The 14,283-nt window shown below is 36.6% G+C and overlaps 1 protein-coding gene across 7 annotated transcripts in view; it reads left to right on the top strand.

Annotated features, from left to right (window-relative positions):
- Nucleotides 1–12,495, top strand: part of FAM114A2 (family with sequence similarity 114 member A2) — a 37,013-nt gene extending 24,518 nt beyond the window's left edge. For 5 of the 7 annotated variants that reach the window (XM_012178837.4, XM_042250660.1, XM_004009003.5 and 2 more), the window contains 5 exons: nt 736–858; nt 1,355–1,494; nt 4,893–4,965; nt 8,675–8,728; nt 10,796–12,495. In XM_012178837.4, the coding sequence (XP_012034227.1) occupies nt 736–858; nt 1,355–1,494; nt 4,893–4,965; nt 8,675–8,728; nt 10,796–10,897 (492 nt within the window). In that variant the 3' untranslated portion in view covers nt 10,898–12,495. Of the gene's footprint in view, nt 1–735; nt 859–1,354; nt 1,495–4,892; nt 4,966–8,674; nt 8,729–9,067 lie in introns of all 7 variants that reach the window. The other 2 variants (XR_009600709.1, XM_042250661.2) reach the window with 2 other exon arrangements.
- Nucleotides 12,496–14,283: the final 1,788 nt, after the last annotated feature.

Below are 14,283 nucleotides of genomic sequence, written 5' to 3'. Positions count from 1 at the left end.
TAGAGAGCCATGACTGCTATTTGGTTTGAGCAGTACTGACTGGGGAGGGGTATGGGGGACTTTCTAGAGGGATGGAAATATTCTATATCTTGATCTGGGTCACATAAACATAAATGTGTACACATGTAACCTGTCATACTCTGAAAATTTGTGCACTTTATATAAGTTACACCTCAGTTTAAAAAAAGCCAAGGATTAGAGAATTCAAGAGGGAATGAGTGGTCATAAATGTTAAGAGTTCAGCGCTGAGAAGTTCGATGGTATGTTCGGGTGAGAACAAGAATGCTGACTTCCATTGTGCTAAAATGTTCCTGGTGGAGGCATAGTAATCTTGGTGAGCTGAATTAAATTGCTGATGGACTATACAGCCATCCTTTGACAACCTTAGAAGTATCCTGCTTCCAGGGACCCCTGTTGATACCAAAATTCAGGGATGCTCAATTTCCCGATACAAAATGGTGTAATATTTGCATATAGCCCATGTACATCTTCTAGTATATGTTAAATCATCTCTTGATTACTTATAATACTTAATACAGTGTAAATGGTGTGTATATAGTTGTAAATGCAATATAAATGCTGTTGAAGTTGCCAGCATTTGGCAAACTCGGGTTTTGCTTTTTGGAACTTTCTGGATTTTTCTTTTTCTGAATATTTTCAGTCCATGGTTGATTAACTCTGAAGATGTGGAGCCTGTGGATATAGAGGGCTGACTGTAATCTTTTTCTTATTTAGGCTAGAAATACAGCCTATGAGTGGATCAGGACATCTCTGGCCAAACCGTTGAAAGAGAAGGAAGAAGGAGAAAAACAGTTGGAAGCAGAAAACACTGAGCAGATCAATAACAATTCAATAGAGGTAAAATGAAAACAACTAAGGCTTTTTTTTTTTAAATTTGAGATGTGAGTATCATAAGAGAAGGCCCTAAGCAGTTTCTGTTTTTGTTGTACTGCTATCCATAATTTCTACTTTGTGATCCAAGATCCCAGCATCTTAGTTCCAAACTACAGGATGCAAAGAGTGGAGAAAAAGAGACAAAGGGTGCATGTGTGTGGCGTCATGAGAAGGTTCCCAGGAGCTAACATCTGACACTTTTATTCTAATCGTTTGGCTAAAACTTGGTCACATGGTCACACTTCAGGGAAGCCTCTCTTTTACATCTGTGAGCCCGGTTATAAAATTATGTAACAACTCTAGGAGAAGAGGAGGTTTATTGATGGGCAGGTACTAGTCTTTGTTGCTTTCAAGGTACTGAATACTTCAGAATGGGAGAAGCAAGGTGGTGTCATTTCCTCTTGTATAAAAAAAGCTGAGTGCTCGGATTTGTTATGCTTTGTTTTGTTTTTCCATCCAGGATATCCATGCATTTGCAATCCGGAGCCTAGCAGAACTGACTGCCTGCTCAATTGAACTTTTTCACAAAACAGCGGCTCTGGTTCTACATGGCCGGAAACAGGAAGTAACGACCATAGAAAGGAGCAGAGCCCTTTGCCAGTAAGTGTAATAAGTATCCCTCTAAAATGATGCATATTGCTTTAAGAGTTTTCGCAGTTTTCTTTCCAAAGTTTTAGAAACTTTCCTCTCAGTAAGATGTTATTCATGTTGCACCATTCACATCTTTGAGGTTTATTTTGGATTTTGTTTATTTTCATTGAGCCTTAAATCTGCATTCGAAATTTACCCTTTTTAATTAACAAACTCATACTCTGAAATTTTTTTTTTTTCAGATTATTGGCCTTAGTTGGAATAGAATTGTACATAAATGAAAACAGAAAATAGTTCTGAGAACCTCAATTCTTTTTTTAAAAAAATTATTTATTTATTTTTGGTTGTGCTGAGTCTACGTTGCATAGCAGTTGCTAGTTTTTGAGTGCTAACTATATGCCAGGTACATGCTAAGTGAAGTGAAGTCGCTCAGTCGTGTCCGACTCTTAGCGACCCCATGGATGGCAGCCTTCCAGCCTCCTCCGTCCATGGGATTTTCCAGGCAAGAGTACTGGAGTGGGGTGCCATTGCCTTCTCCATGCTAAGGGATACATGTAAATGTATCGTTTGTAATCTTTAAAACAAGCTTCAAGATAAGTAATCAGTCCAGCTTTAAAAATGAGGAAACACAGACTTAAGTAAATTGCCAAGTTTTACAGACTGGGATTTAAACCCAGGTCTAAGTTTTAAACCCTTTTTTTTTGGTTTGTTTTTTATTATATTGCTGATTTTGAACAAAAGTTTTAAAAATAATAGACTATAGATAGTCACAGGAGGAAAAAAAAACCCTGCTATTTTCTATAGTCACAAGAGGGAAAAAACAAAGCCCTACTGTTATCTAACTAAATCTCCTAATTAAATAATGAGATTTTCATTGGGGAAAAAACGTGAATGAGAGTGTCTAGTGTGTTAGGATTAGAAGAGACCCTTGATGGTCTCTGGGCCTCTTCTTTACTGCAGTTTTGCTGCCGCTCTACAACATCCCATAAGGAGGGAGCCTAGTCTTGTTTTACACATTCTTAGGATGAGAAGTAAAGTTGCTCAGTCATGTGTGATTCTTTGCGATCCCATGGACTATAGCCTACCAGGCTCGTCCATCCATGTAATTGTCCAGGCAAGAGTTCTGGAGTGGTTTGCCATTTCCTTCTCCAGGGGATCTTCCCAACCTGGGGGTCGAACCCAGGTCTCTTGCATTACTGGCAGACACTTTACCATCTGAGCCACCAAGGAAGCCCCATCCTTAGGATGAGGGATTCACAAACATACAGCATCCTGTTCTTTGGGAAAGTAGCTATTTCCACTGCTTGGAATGCTTTTCAAGTCATGGCTCTTCCCCTCACTGAATTCAGTTTTTACTTCTAAGGGTCCTTTTTTCACCTCCAATCTAAAATGCTATCTTCAACCATTTCTCATTCTTTTTCCCCTCTAACTCTTTTAGTATCACATAGATCAATTTACCTCCTCAAGGTTTGGATTTATATTTTATTTATTTATTAGGATTATTTATTTATTTTTGGCTGCATTGGGTCTTCATTGCTGCACACAGGCTTTCTCTAGTTGTGGCAAGTGGGGGCTACCCTTCAGTGTGGTGTGCAGTCTTCTCATTTCAGTGGCTTCTCGTTGCAGATCACAGGCTCTAGGCGCCTGGGCTTCAGTAGTTGTGGTTCACAGGCTTAGTGATTCTGCGGCATGTGGGATCTTCCTGGACCAGGGATTGAACTTGTGACCCATACGTTGGCAGGTGGATTCTTAACCACTTGACTACCAAAGAAGCCTATTTTGTTTTGTTTTATAATTTTTTTCTAATTAAAAAAAGTTTTATACAGTTTTTAAAGATTATCTTTAAAAAGAATAAAGATCCACAGTTATTACAGAATATTGGCTTTATTATCCGTTACTTTGTTGTTATTTTTTTTATTCCATATATGTGATATCATACAGTATTTGTCATTCTCTATCTGACTTATGCCCTCCTATTCCATCCATGTTGCTGCAAATGGCAGAATTTCATTTTTTTTATGGCCAAGTAGTATTCCATTGTGTATATATACTGCATCTTTACCCATTCATCTATTGATAGACACTTAGGTTACTTTCATATCTTGACAATTATGAATAATACTGTTATGAACATTGGACTGCATGTATCTTTTTGAGTTAGTGGTTGTTTTTTTTTTGTTTTTGTTTTTTTTTTTAATATACCCAGGAGTGGAATTGTTGGGTCATGTGGTAGTCCTATTTTTAGTTTTTTGAGAAAACTATACTATTCCCACAGTGGCTGTACCAATTTACATTGCCACCATCAGTCACAAGGGTACCCCTTTTTTCACATTGTTGCTAACATTTGTTATTTGTGTTCTTTTGATGATAGCCATTCTGACAGGTATGAGGTGATATCTCATTGTAGTTTTCTAAAAAAATTTTAAATTTTTAAAAATTAAAAAATTTCATTGGAGTATAGTTGATGTTCAGTGTTGTACTAGTTTCAGGTATACAGCAAACTAAATCAGTTGTACATATGTCCACTTTTTTTTAAAGATTCTTTTCCCACGTAGGCCGTTAGAGTACTGAGTTCCTTGTGCTATATATAGCAGGTTATTACTAGTTATGTATTTTATATATAGTGGTGTGTATACATCAGTCCCAATCTTCCAGTTTATCCCTCCCCACCCTGGTATCCATAAGTTTGTTTCCTACATCCATGACTCTACTTCTGTTTTGTAAATAAGTTCATTTGTACCCCCTTTTTTTAAGATTCCCCATATAAGTGATACCATATTTGTCTTTCTGTATCTGACTTATTTCACTCAGTGTAATGTTACTGTCTTTTATGGTTTTGATTTGCATTTTCCTGATATATTTTTGAATTCTTTATTTTCTTAGCTCATATCACCATTTAGTGCATATTATGTATATATAAATATATCTATATGTTTATGTGTGTTTAAATGTATACATACATAATTATAAACATATACAAATACCCATCTCTTTCTATATTTATAGCCTCCCTCTTAATCAGCAAGTAAGTTAGTATACTAATATATCCCCAGTGCTCAGAAGTACCTGGCACATAGAAGCCTTTCAGTATGTGTTGAATAAATGAATAAATATTTAACTATTTTTCTAAATGAAAAGTAGGATCTTTCAGGTACTAGCTAGTATCCTTAAAATGTATCTTAGTTATTTCCTTTGATTTAATTTGAAAGCATAGTTTTTTCCAGAGAATTTTGTAGAAAAATATTTTACTTGCTTTAAAAGCTGCCTTCTTTCACATTTAGTATCGGGTGTGTGTGTGTGTGTGTGTGTGTGTGTGTGTGTGTGTTCCTGATAGCAGCTTTATTAAAAAAAAAAAAGAGAAAATAATAAAACAGAAAAGAACCCTCCTCTTTTCCCTTCTTTTCTAGGCTGACAGTTTTGTTGTGTAAAGAATTGTCCTGTCTGTCTAAAGAGTTCACCACCTGCCTAACAACTGCTGGGGTAAGAATTCATGACTTTCATTGGGCTAATGTCTGTTTTGTTTTATTTTTAGAATAGCTTTATTAAGATATAGTTTACATATCTTAAAAATTTGCCTATTTAAGTATACATTTTAGTGATTTTTAATATATTTACAGAGCTGTGTAGCCATCACGATAATCTAATTTTAAATCTTTTTCATCACCTCTCAGAAAACCTCACACCATTAGCAGTCACTTATATTCCCTTCCCCTCTGTATACTTCTAACCTTAAGCAGCACTAATATATTTTCTGTCTATAGATTGGCCTATTCTGGACATTTACTATAAATGGGATCATTCAGTATTGTGGTATTTTGTGTCTGGTTTCTTTCACTTGTTTGTGGTGGTTTAGTTGCCAAGTCGTATCTGACTTTGCGACCTCATGGACTATAGCCCACCAGGCTCCTCTGTCCATGGAATTTCTCAGGCAAGAATACTGGCGTGGGTTGCCATTTCCTTTTCCAGGGGATCTTCCTGATCAAACCTGCATCTACTGCCTGACAGGCAGATTCTTTACCACTGAATCACCTGGGAAGCCCTGCTTTCACTTAGCGTAATGTTTTTGAGGTTTGTCCACATTGTATCAGTATTTCCTTTTTATTACTAAATAGTACTCTGTTTTATGGATATACCTTATTTATCTGTTCATCAGTTGATAGACATTCGGGTTGTCTATGCTTTTTGATTATAATGAATGTTGTTACCATAAACATGCATATATGTTTTTATTTCTCTTGGGTGGATAGTTAGGTGTAGACTTTCTGGGTCATATGGGTAATACAGACCATTAAGGAACTGTCAGACTGTTTTCCAAAGTAGTTGTACCATTTTACACCCTTGCCAGCAATGTATGAGGGTTCCAGTTTCTCCACATTCTTATTGACACCTGCTATTGTCTGTTTTGTTTTTAAAAATTTTACCTGAGCTAGTAGGTATGAAGTATTATCTCATTTTTATGTTTTTTTTTTTTTTTTTGCATACCCCTGTTGGCTAATTATGTTGAGCATCTTTTCATGTGCTTGTTAGCAATTTGTATGTCTTCGTTAAAGAAATGTCATTTCGAGTCCTTTGCCTCTTATCTTTTTATTGTTAGTTTCTAAATTGGGATGTTTATTATTTCTTATTTATTCTGATTTTAATTATTTGTCTTTTATTATTTTAAATTTATTATTGAGTTGTAGGGGGCCTCCCTGTAGCTCAGAGAGTGAAGAATCTGCCTGCAGTGTAGGAGACCTGGGTTTGATTCCTGGGTTGGGAAGATCCCCTGGAGAAAGGAATGGCAACCCACTGCAGTATTCTTGCATGGAGAATCCCACAGACAGAGGAGCCTGGTGGGCTACAGTTCATGGGGTTGTAAAGAGTCAGACATAACTGAGCAACTGAACAACAACATTGAGTTATAGAAGTTCTTTAGTTTTTCTAGATACAGGATCCTTACAAGTATATGATATGCACATGTTTTCTGCCAGTCCATGGGCTATCCTTTCACTTTCTTGATAGTGAATAGTGATAGAATCCAAATTGTCAATATTCTCTTATATCACTTGTTCTTTTGGTATCGTATCTAAAGAATCATTGCCTTACCCAAGATCGTGAGGATTTATTCATGTTTTTTTCCTAAGACTTCTATGTTGCAGCTCTTATGTTTATGTCTGTTATCCATTTTTTTGTGTAGGATGTGAGGTAGGGGCCCAACTTTATTTTTTTTTACGTGTGTATATCCAGTATTCCCAGCACCGTTTGTTGAAAAATTCTCTTCTTTTGAATTTTCTTAGCCCCTTTCTGTCTAATATCAACTGACTGTAGACATGTAGATTTCTTTCTGGACTCATTTCTGTTTCGTTGATCTGTGTGTATCTTTATGCCAGTGCCATAGATTACTATAGCTTTGTAGTAGGTTTTGACACCAAGCAGTGTAAGTTTTCCAACTTTGTTATTTTTTTTCAAGACTTTTTTTGTCTGTCTTGGGCCCTGTGCAATTACATCTGAATTTTAGGATCAAGTTTATCTACATCGAACAATTTTGCAACTCATTTTTGTTCTTTTATGTACAGTCTTCAGTATATTTTGTGCTGCTCTCCTGAGACCTGTGATGAGAATGTAGACTTTGATAAGATAAGAATTCGGAAGTTTGACTCTAGTCTTTAGGGTAGCGCCTTACTTTGACTATGATAACTCTAATATTTTGCAGTTGCCAACCAGTAGAAGAGTTGTAGTTTAAGCCAAAGATTTTTGTTTGTTTGTTTTGTTCTGGTTTAAGGAATTGTAAAAATTTACTTAAGGTGTGTGAACTAAGGAAGATGATTCACACATCAGTAATCATGAATTCGGAGAAGGCAACGGCAACTCACTCCAGTACTCTTGCCTGGAAAATCCCATGGACGGAGGAGCCTGGTAGGCTGCAGTCCATGGGGTCACTAAGAGTTGGGCATGACTGAGCAACTTCACTTTCACTTTTCACTTTCATGCATTGGAGAAGGAAATGGCGACCCACTCCCGTATTCTTGCCTGGAGAATCCCAGGGACAGAGGAGCCTAGTGGGCTGCCATCTATGGGGTCGCAATGACTGAAGTGACTTAGAAGAAGAATCATGAATTGGGATAAAATCAAGGATGTTTTAAATGGACAAACAGAAATCACTTTGTAGTAAACCAAGCTCATCCATACAGAGAACAGATAGCTGGTTGCCAGAGGCAAGTGGTGGGGCTGGGCCACATGGGTAAAGTGAGTCAAAAGGCACAGACTTTCAGTTATAAAATAAATAATATACAGCATTGAGGATGTAATGTACAGCATGATGTCTGTAGTTAATAGTACCATATTACATATTTGAAAGTTGTTAAGAGAGTAGATTTTAAAAGTTCTCATCACAAGAAAAAAATTATGTATAGTGATTGATGTTGACTGGTCTTACTGTCTTCATTTTGCCGTGTAAGCAGATAACAATCATTATGTTGTACATCTGTAAAAATACCTGCAGTTTATAGACTGTTATATGTCACTTATACCTCAATTAAAAAAAAATCGGCTTGTGGTAAGTATCAGTATGGCAGCAAAGTTATTCTGGGCCCTTATGTTTATTTTAGTTAAGAGCATGGGCCAAAGTGATTTTTCTCACTTTGAGTTTAGATTTTTCCTGTAGGGGACAATTCTGTGATATAGCTTCTTTTTTCCTCTTAGTATTTTCTTTAAAAGAATTTCTGGATTTCCTAAAGTTAATCTTCTGAGGCTAAATTTTTCCATGTATTTCATAAAGATATCCCAGCAAGTTGGTTCTGAGGTGCTAGCTAATACATGCAAGTATTAAATTTGCGTTATTTGTTTTCATGTTTTCTAAATGGTGTATCTTAAAAATTCAATTGAGTCTTTTGAGCACATGTTTTATATCTGCATATTTTGTTTAAAAATTTTTTCTAATTTTCATGGTCAAATAGACCATTTCTATCCCTTTCTGAAATGAAGATACTTTTTAAAGTCAGTAAAAACTACAAAGGAGTACACGCTCAACTTGGATATCACAGAAGGATAGAAGGAAATTTAAAGTCCTTCCTGATCTGATTCAGACTTTTTCTATGCTTATATTTATGTATGGGTGTGTATGGGTGTGTTTCAAAGTGGGGTCATACTTTACCTATTTTTTCTTTTTTAAATATGCTGTGCTCCCTTAACATATTATCCTTTGTTTTAGGTTAAGGAAAAGGCTGATGTCCTTAATCCATTAATCACTGCAGTATTTCTAGAGGTTAGTAGTACTAATTATTATTATTATTTTTTAAGTCTCTAACTTCTAGGGCATTGTGTATTAATAACTCTAAAGTGTTTTTTTTTTTTTTTGGTGGGGAGGGGGTGCTTCCCTTATGGCTCGGCTGGTAAAGAATCCACCTGCAATGTGGGAGACCTGGGTTCAGTCCCTGGGTTGAGAAGATCCCATGGAGAAGGGAAAGGCTACCCACTCCAGTATTCTGGCCTGGAGAATTCCATGGACTGTATAGTCCATGGGGTTGCAAAAAGTTGGACATGACTGAGCGACTTTCACTTCACTTCTAAGTTTTTATTTTTTGGCTTTTTTAAACTACTTTAGCTGTGTTGATGCAGATATGACCAAAATGATGTATATTTGATGCATATTTCCTGTCCTTTAATTACAAAGCATGAAGATGAAGATGCCAGGTAAAGTGCAGAGGAAGAAGCAGTAGGCTGTCATTACTTATTACTACCCCTTGGTAATTAGTGGACAATTCTCAGTAACGAAACATCTTCTGGAGACCAACTGGTAAACGTGAAGGGCTGAAAATTATAAATAGGCTAGTACTGCTACTTGAAGGGCTAAGGTTTATGCAAAGGATAGTTACAAAACAAAAATAAAACATTTTGTCTTTTTTCTTGCCTAGAAATTTTCTTTATTTTGTCAAAAGGGTACGTTTGTTTACATAACCCTCTTCAGTTCGTTAGGTTTAAGGAGGTGGGTGGTTTAAATCCATGGATGGATTATAGTCCCTCCATGTGGGATGCTTTCTGGATTCCGTGTTTTAAGAACTCTGTCTTGTAAATTAATTGTGCAAAAATTTATATGTTTGGTTACCTATTTAAAACATATTATCTAAGTCTAAGGGGAAAAATATATATAATAATCCTTTAGGTTTTAAATATGAATTAAATATTTTTGCCACCAGACTGTTACTTCTTTAGTTTTAGATTCTTTTATTACCAATTATTATTACCAATCAAGGAATGCCTTTCATTCCTTAACTGAATCGTTCTCCTTTCATAGTAAAGGAAATCATGCTGATCACTTAAGCAATTAAATATGTTTATGATTTAATAGATGACAGAGTGGTATAGATGAAAGGAGCTTGCAAACCAGGAGCCCAGTCGTGTTCTGGATCTCCCCTGATTTGCAGTATGATCCTGGACCAGGCATTTACCTTATTGGCAATCTTGTTATGTTTATATACAGAATAAGAGATTTAACTAGATGTGCTGTGAGGTCTCTTTTGGCTTGAAAATTTGGCATCAAATGTCACACTGAAGTTTAAATAACCATTTAAACTTATGCTACTTATAAATCAAAAAAAGGTAAACTCACTTGATATGGGTACCCTTCTGCTATTTTTGAGTTGGTTGTTGTTGCTAATAGATTTGAACACTCTTGTCCTTGAAATTATACAGTTTTTTTTTTTTTTTTTAATGTAATGAACTCTGTTCTTCTTCTGGAAAGTCAAAACTTGTCAGAGATTACTGAAGTCTGGTAAACTCTGGGCGTAATGAATCCTAGCTTTTCATAAATAAATCTCTTGTACTAGACAGAAGCAAATCTATACTTTATCATCTTTAAAAGTAGTATTCTTTGTTTGTACCTGTGAGCACCTGTCTCATGTTCATAACTGTGCTGAGTCCATTTAAGAGGAGCAGTCATAACGGACTACAAATTCTGTTGATTTAGAATTCATAGCCTTCTGAAATCCTCTGAGTAATTGACTGAAATGCTTGTGACAGGATCTCCCCACTCATTCAAGGAATCATAAACTTTGAATGCTGAATTTGAGCAAGATGCCAAAGAATGGCTATTATTTTTGATGGACCAGTTGGACAAAAATGGTGACATTCTTTTTTTGTGCTATCATATTCATATCATCTCAAGAGCTGGGTTATTCTTACTTCAGTGAAATGATTAAGTCATATTCTTATTTGCCAGGCTACAGATTCAGTTAGATTATAAAAATTAGTTTGGTTTTTGTTGTCTTATATTTTCTCTTTTAAGAGACTGCAGTGTTTTCATTTTCTTATTTTTCATTTCTTATCCCTGTAGGCATCAAACAGTGCTTCCTACATTCAGGATGCCTTTCAGCTACTTTTACCTGTATTGGAGATCTCTTTTATTGAGAACAAGACTGAATTACCAGAGGCATGAGCTTCATGTCCAGAGGCCTTTGTCCAAACATTGAGGAACAGAGGAGATTCTACCTGAGACTTATGATGGCGGAGAAATGCCACTCACTTCTGGGTAGCCCTGCAGAAGTGAGGTAGAAAGGTTATTTTAGTATATAAAAATGCCGGCAGGAGAGCAGATTTGAAGGAAGTTTGTTGTCTTCACTGCTTGACTGAAGTATTCAGGTCCTCACACTGCTCTTTCCAGTTATTATAATTAATAAATTATTTGAAAATAAACTTTTATAGACTGTTCAAAAATAATAGCTCTAGGTCAAAGTTAATGGAATACTTGGGCAAAGATACTGATCTTTCTTTGACAATGTGTAAAACACTAATATTTTTGTCGTGGATGTAATTTTATAGGATATAATTGGTTGTTAAGAAAGAGGAAAAGAAATTTTTAAAAAAAGAGGAAAAGGAATTCAGCATTTTGGAATTCATGTGCTTAATCTGTTAATGCATTTTCTTTCTCCTTTCTATAATAAAATCTATGGCTTTTAAGAAAACTGAGTATGTATAAACTCTGTAGTGATTGCCCTTTATTACATGGATTTTTGGAATTGGTTAGAAAATTTCGTCTACTCTTTAATTCTCAGTAGATATGTGGCATTGAGGAGAAGGTTATAGACTATACCTACCTGTAGCCATGTTAATTAACTATAGCAAAGTGTCCTTTGACTTCAAGTTGCTCTCCTATCCCACGATGGTAAGCTTATGGTTGTTGACTCCCACTCTACTGGATTCAAGACAAAGAAATGCAATTTGGAGAAACAGTTTCATGTTTGTAGATATTTTGAGTTTTCTAGGATGTTTTTCATGCATACCCTATATGCAGGATGAATTCTGTAATAGCAGCTCCAAAGGAGGGTTGAAGCTCTTTCAGCGATGGAGGTTTTGTTACTTGAATATTGTTGAAGTGGATTGTAGACTCCCATGAAAATCATGTTCATGTATAATAGGATTAAGATGCAGTATATTTTTCTTCATTCTTTTTTTGTTTCTTTTAATGTATTCTTTAGCATGTTTATAAATATAACTTTTATCCTTCAGATTCTAAGCCGCCTTTTGCTTTCTTCAGCAATTTAAAAGATTTATAAGTCCTAACAGCTATTTTCTTATCCACTCTTTAAAAAAAAAAAAGTTCTCCAACTTGGTGGTTTTTAATGATTCAGGTAACTTTTATGAGCTCTGCCCCATATCTTCTAAACCTTTAAATAAAATGTAATAATTCTGTCAGTTTATCCTTTTATTTAGTTTTCCAAATGTAAGCCCCAGTATTTTCCCAGACCAAAGAAATAGCAAAGTGAAGCTATAACATAGGTTGATATCAAGACTATTTCTATGTGTCACCTTATTTGGGGTAGGGGGCAGTTTGTTAAGCAAGGCAGATTTGGAATCAAAAGGTTCACCGACATCACTAAAATGTTACCTCTGCTTATAATGTGTTCTAACATGATGAGAAAAGTTTTTGAGTATTTTTTTTGGTAAACACATTTCACTGTTCCCAAAGTGAGCAATTCTATAATTTCAGAAAAGCAATTGTGTTATGGTAAATAAAGCTGGTGTTCCCAGCCCTAATTTGTGCCTCAAGCTCAGTTTCTCTGTCTGAACTGAACATGGTATTCTTTTGAGCAAGGTTTGGAAACTGGTCATGCCTGTTTGGACTCTCATATAAGGGCAATTTTCAGCTTTTACTCTTTGATCTGGAAACATATCTAAGGTTTTTCTTTAAGAAAGGGGTATAGAATGGGGGATAGAACAGTGACTGTTTATGCATCTGTCCAGATTGCAGCCCCCAATTTCACCTATTTGAGATTAGACCTTACCAAAAGCCAATGTGACTTACTGCCTCCTCTTCTTCTCTCATCCTTCTCATCAGCTTCACTCGCCCACCCACATGTGTTTCAGTGGATTATGGAGACCACCAGTGAAGTGATGAAAGGGCTAGTTGATTCTGCATAACAGTTGCCTACCCTTCACTTAGAATATAATGAAAAAGAATGAAAGTTCCTTAATGTAGTAGAGTTGAGGAAATACGAACATAAACCTTCTTTGATAGGTGAAGTAGGTAGGTTGAGGGGGCATATTGGAACCTGTTGGATTATGGTGATGGTTTTAGATGATGCATGCTTCATTATCCCATTTGGAGTGAGTACATGATGTAGTTTCTTGATGATCCCTACTCTTTTTGGTGCTGCTGCTGCTAAGTTGCATCAGTAGTGTCCGACTCTGTGTGACCCCATAGACGGCAGCCCACCAGGCTCCCCTGTCCCTGGGATTCTCCGGGCAAGAACGCTGGAGTGGGTTGCCATTTCCTTCTCCAATGCATGAAAGTGAAAAGTGAAAGTGAAGCTGCTCAGTTGTGTCCGACTCTTAGCGACCCCACGGACTGCAGCCTACCAGGCTTCTCCGTTCATGGGATTTTCCAGGCAAGAACACTGGAGTGGGGTGCCATTTCCTTCTCCAATGCATGAAAGTGAAAAGTGAAAGTGAAGCTGCTCAGTCGTGTCCGACTCTTAGCGACCCCATGGGCTGCAGCCTACCAGGCTTCTCCGTCCATGGGATTTTCCAGGCAAGATCACTGGAGTGGGGTGCCATTTCCTTCTCCAATGCATGAAAGTGAAAAGTCAAAGTGAAGCTGCTCAGTCGTGTCCGACTCTTAGCGACCCCATGGACTGCAGCCTACCAGGCTTCTCCATCCATGGGATATTCCAGGCAAGAGTGCTGGAGTGGGTGCCATTGCCTTCTCCCTTTTTGGTGCTACTTCTTTAAATTTTCTGGTATCAAAGATTTAGCTGTGTCTTAGTATATGCCACCCACCTCTTCCCAATTCATTTAGCACCTTGATAGATTAAATGTATATTATTAGAGTAAATGTTCCTCTTCCTACTATTGGATTTTTTAAAGGCTGTGATTAAGAGACTTCATTAATTTGATGTAAAGGAAATAGAAATGTTCATAAACTAATGTCAGTCCCACATTTATCTCCAGTGTACACACTGGCCAGTGCTATGCTCTTAAGCTAGTTCTAAAGGGAAGTCATTTTCCCAAATCTGCTGATACACGTACCAGTATCCTTAATTTTTTAAAGCACATTTTTAAAGTTGGAGTAATCTGTCACAAAGTTTCTACCAGACAATTCAGCCAATTTCAGCCAAACTTGTTTAAGCCTGAGTTGTTTACATCATAATTGTGGCTGTTTATGTCATAACTGAAGAACTTCTCTTTAGTACAGCCTGCTCTTCCTTTGTTGCTTCCAGTTGCATTACTGAGCATAATGAAAACTGCATGGTTAGCATGTATGTTGAAGCAAAAGTTTCAAAGTAAGAATTGAGTATTCTTAGGCATTTAGAGGGGCTTCCCAGG

The sequence above is a fragment of the Ovis aries genome, chromosome 5 (genome assembly GCF_016772045.2).
Source record: "Ovis aries strain OAR_USU_Benz2616 breed Rambouillet chromosome 5, ARS-UI_Ramb_v3.0, whole genome shotgun sequence".
NCBI lineage: Eukaryota > Metazoa > Chordata > Mammalia > Artiodactyla > Bovidae > Ovis > Ovis aries.
Note: the sequence above shows the minus strand (reverse complement) of the source record. Positions and strands in the feature narration are given on the sequence as shown.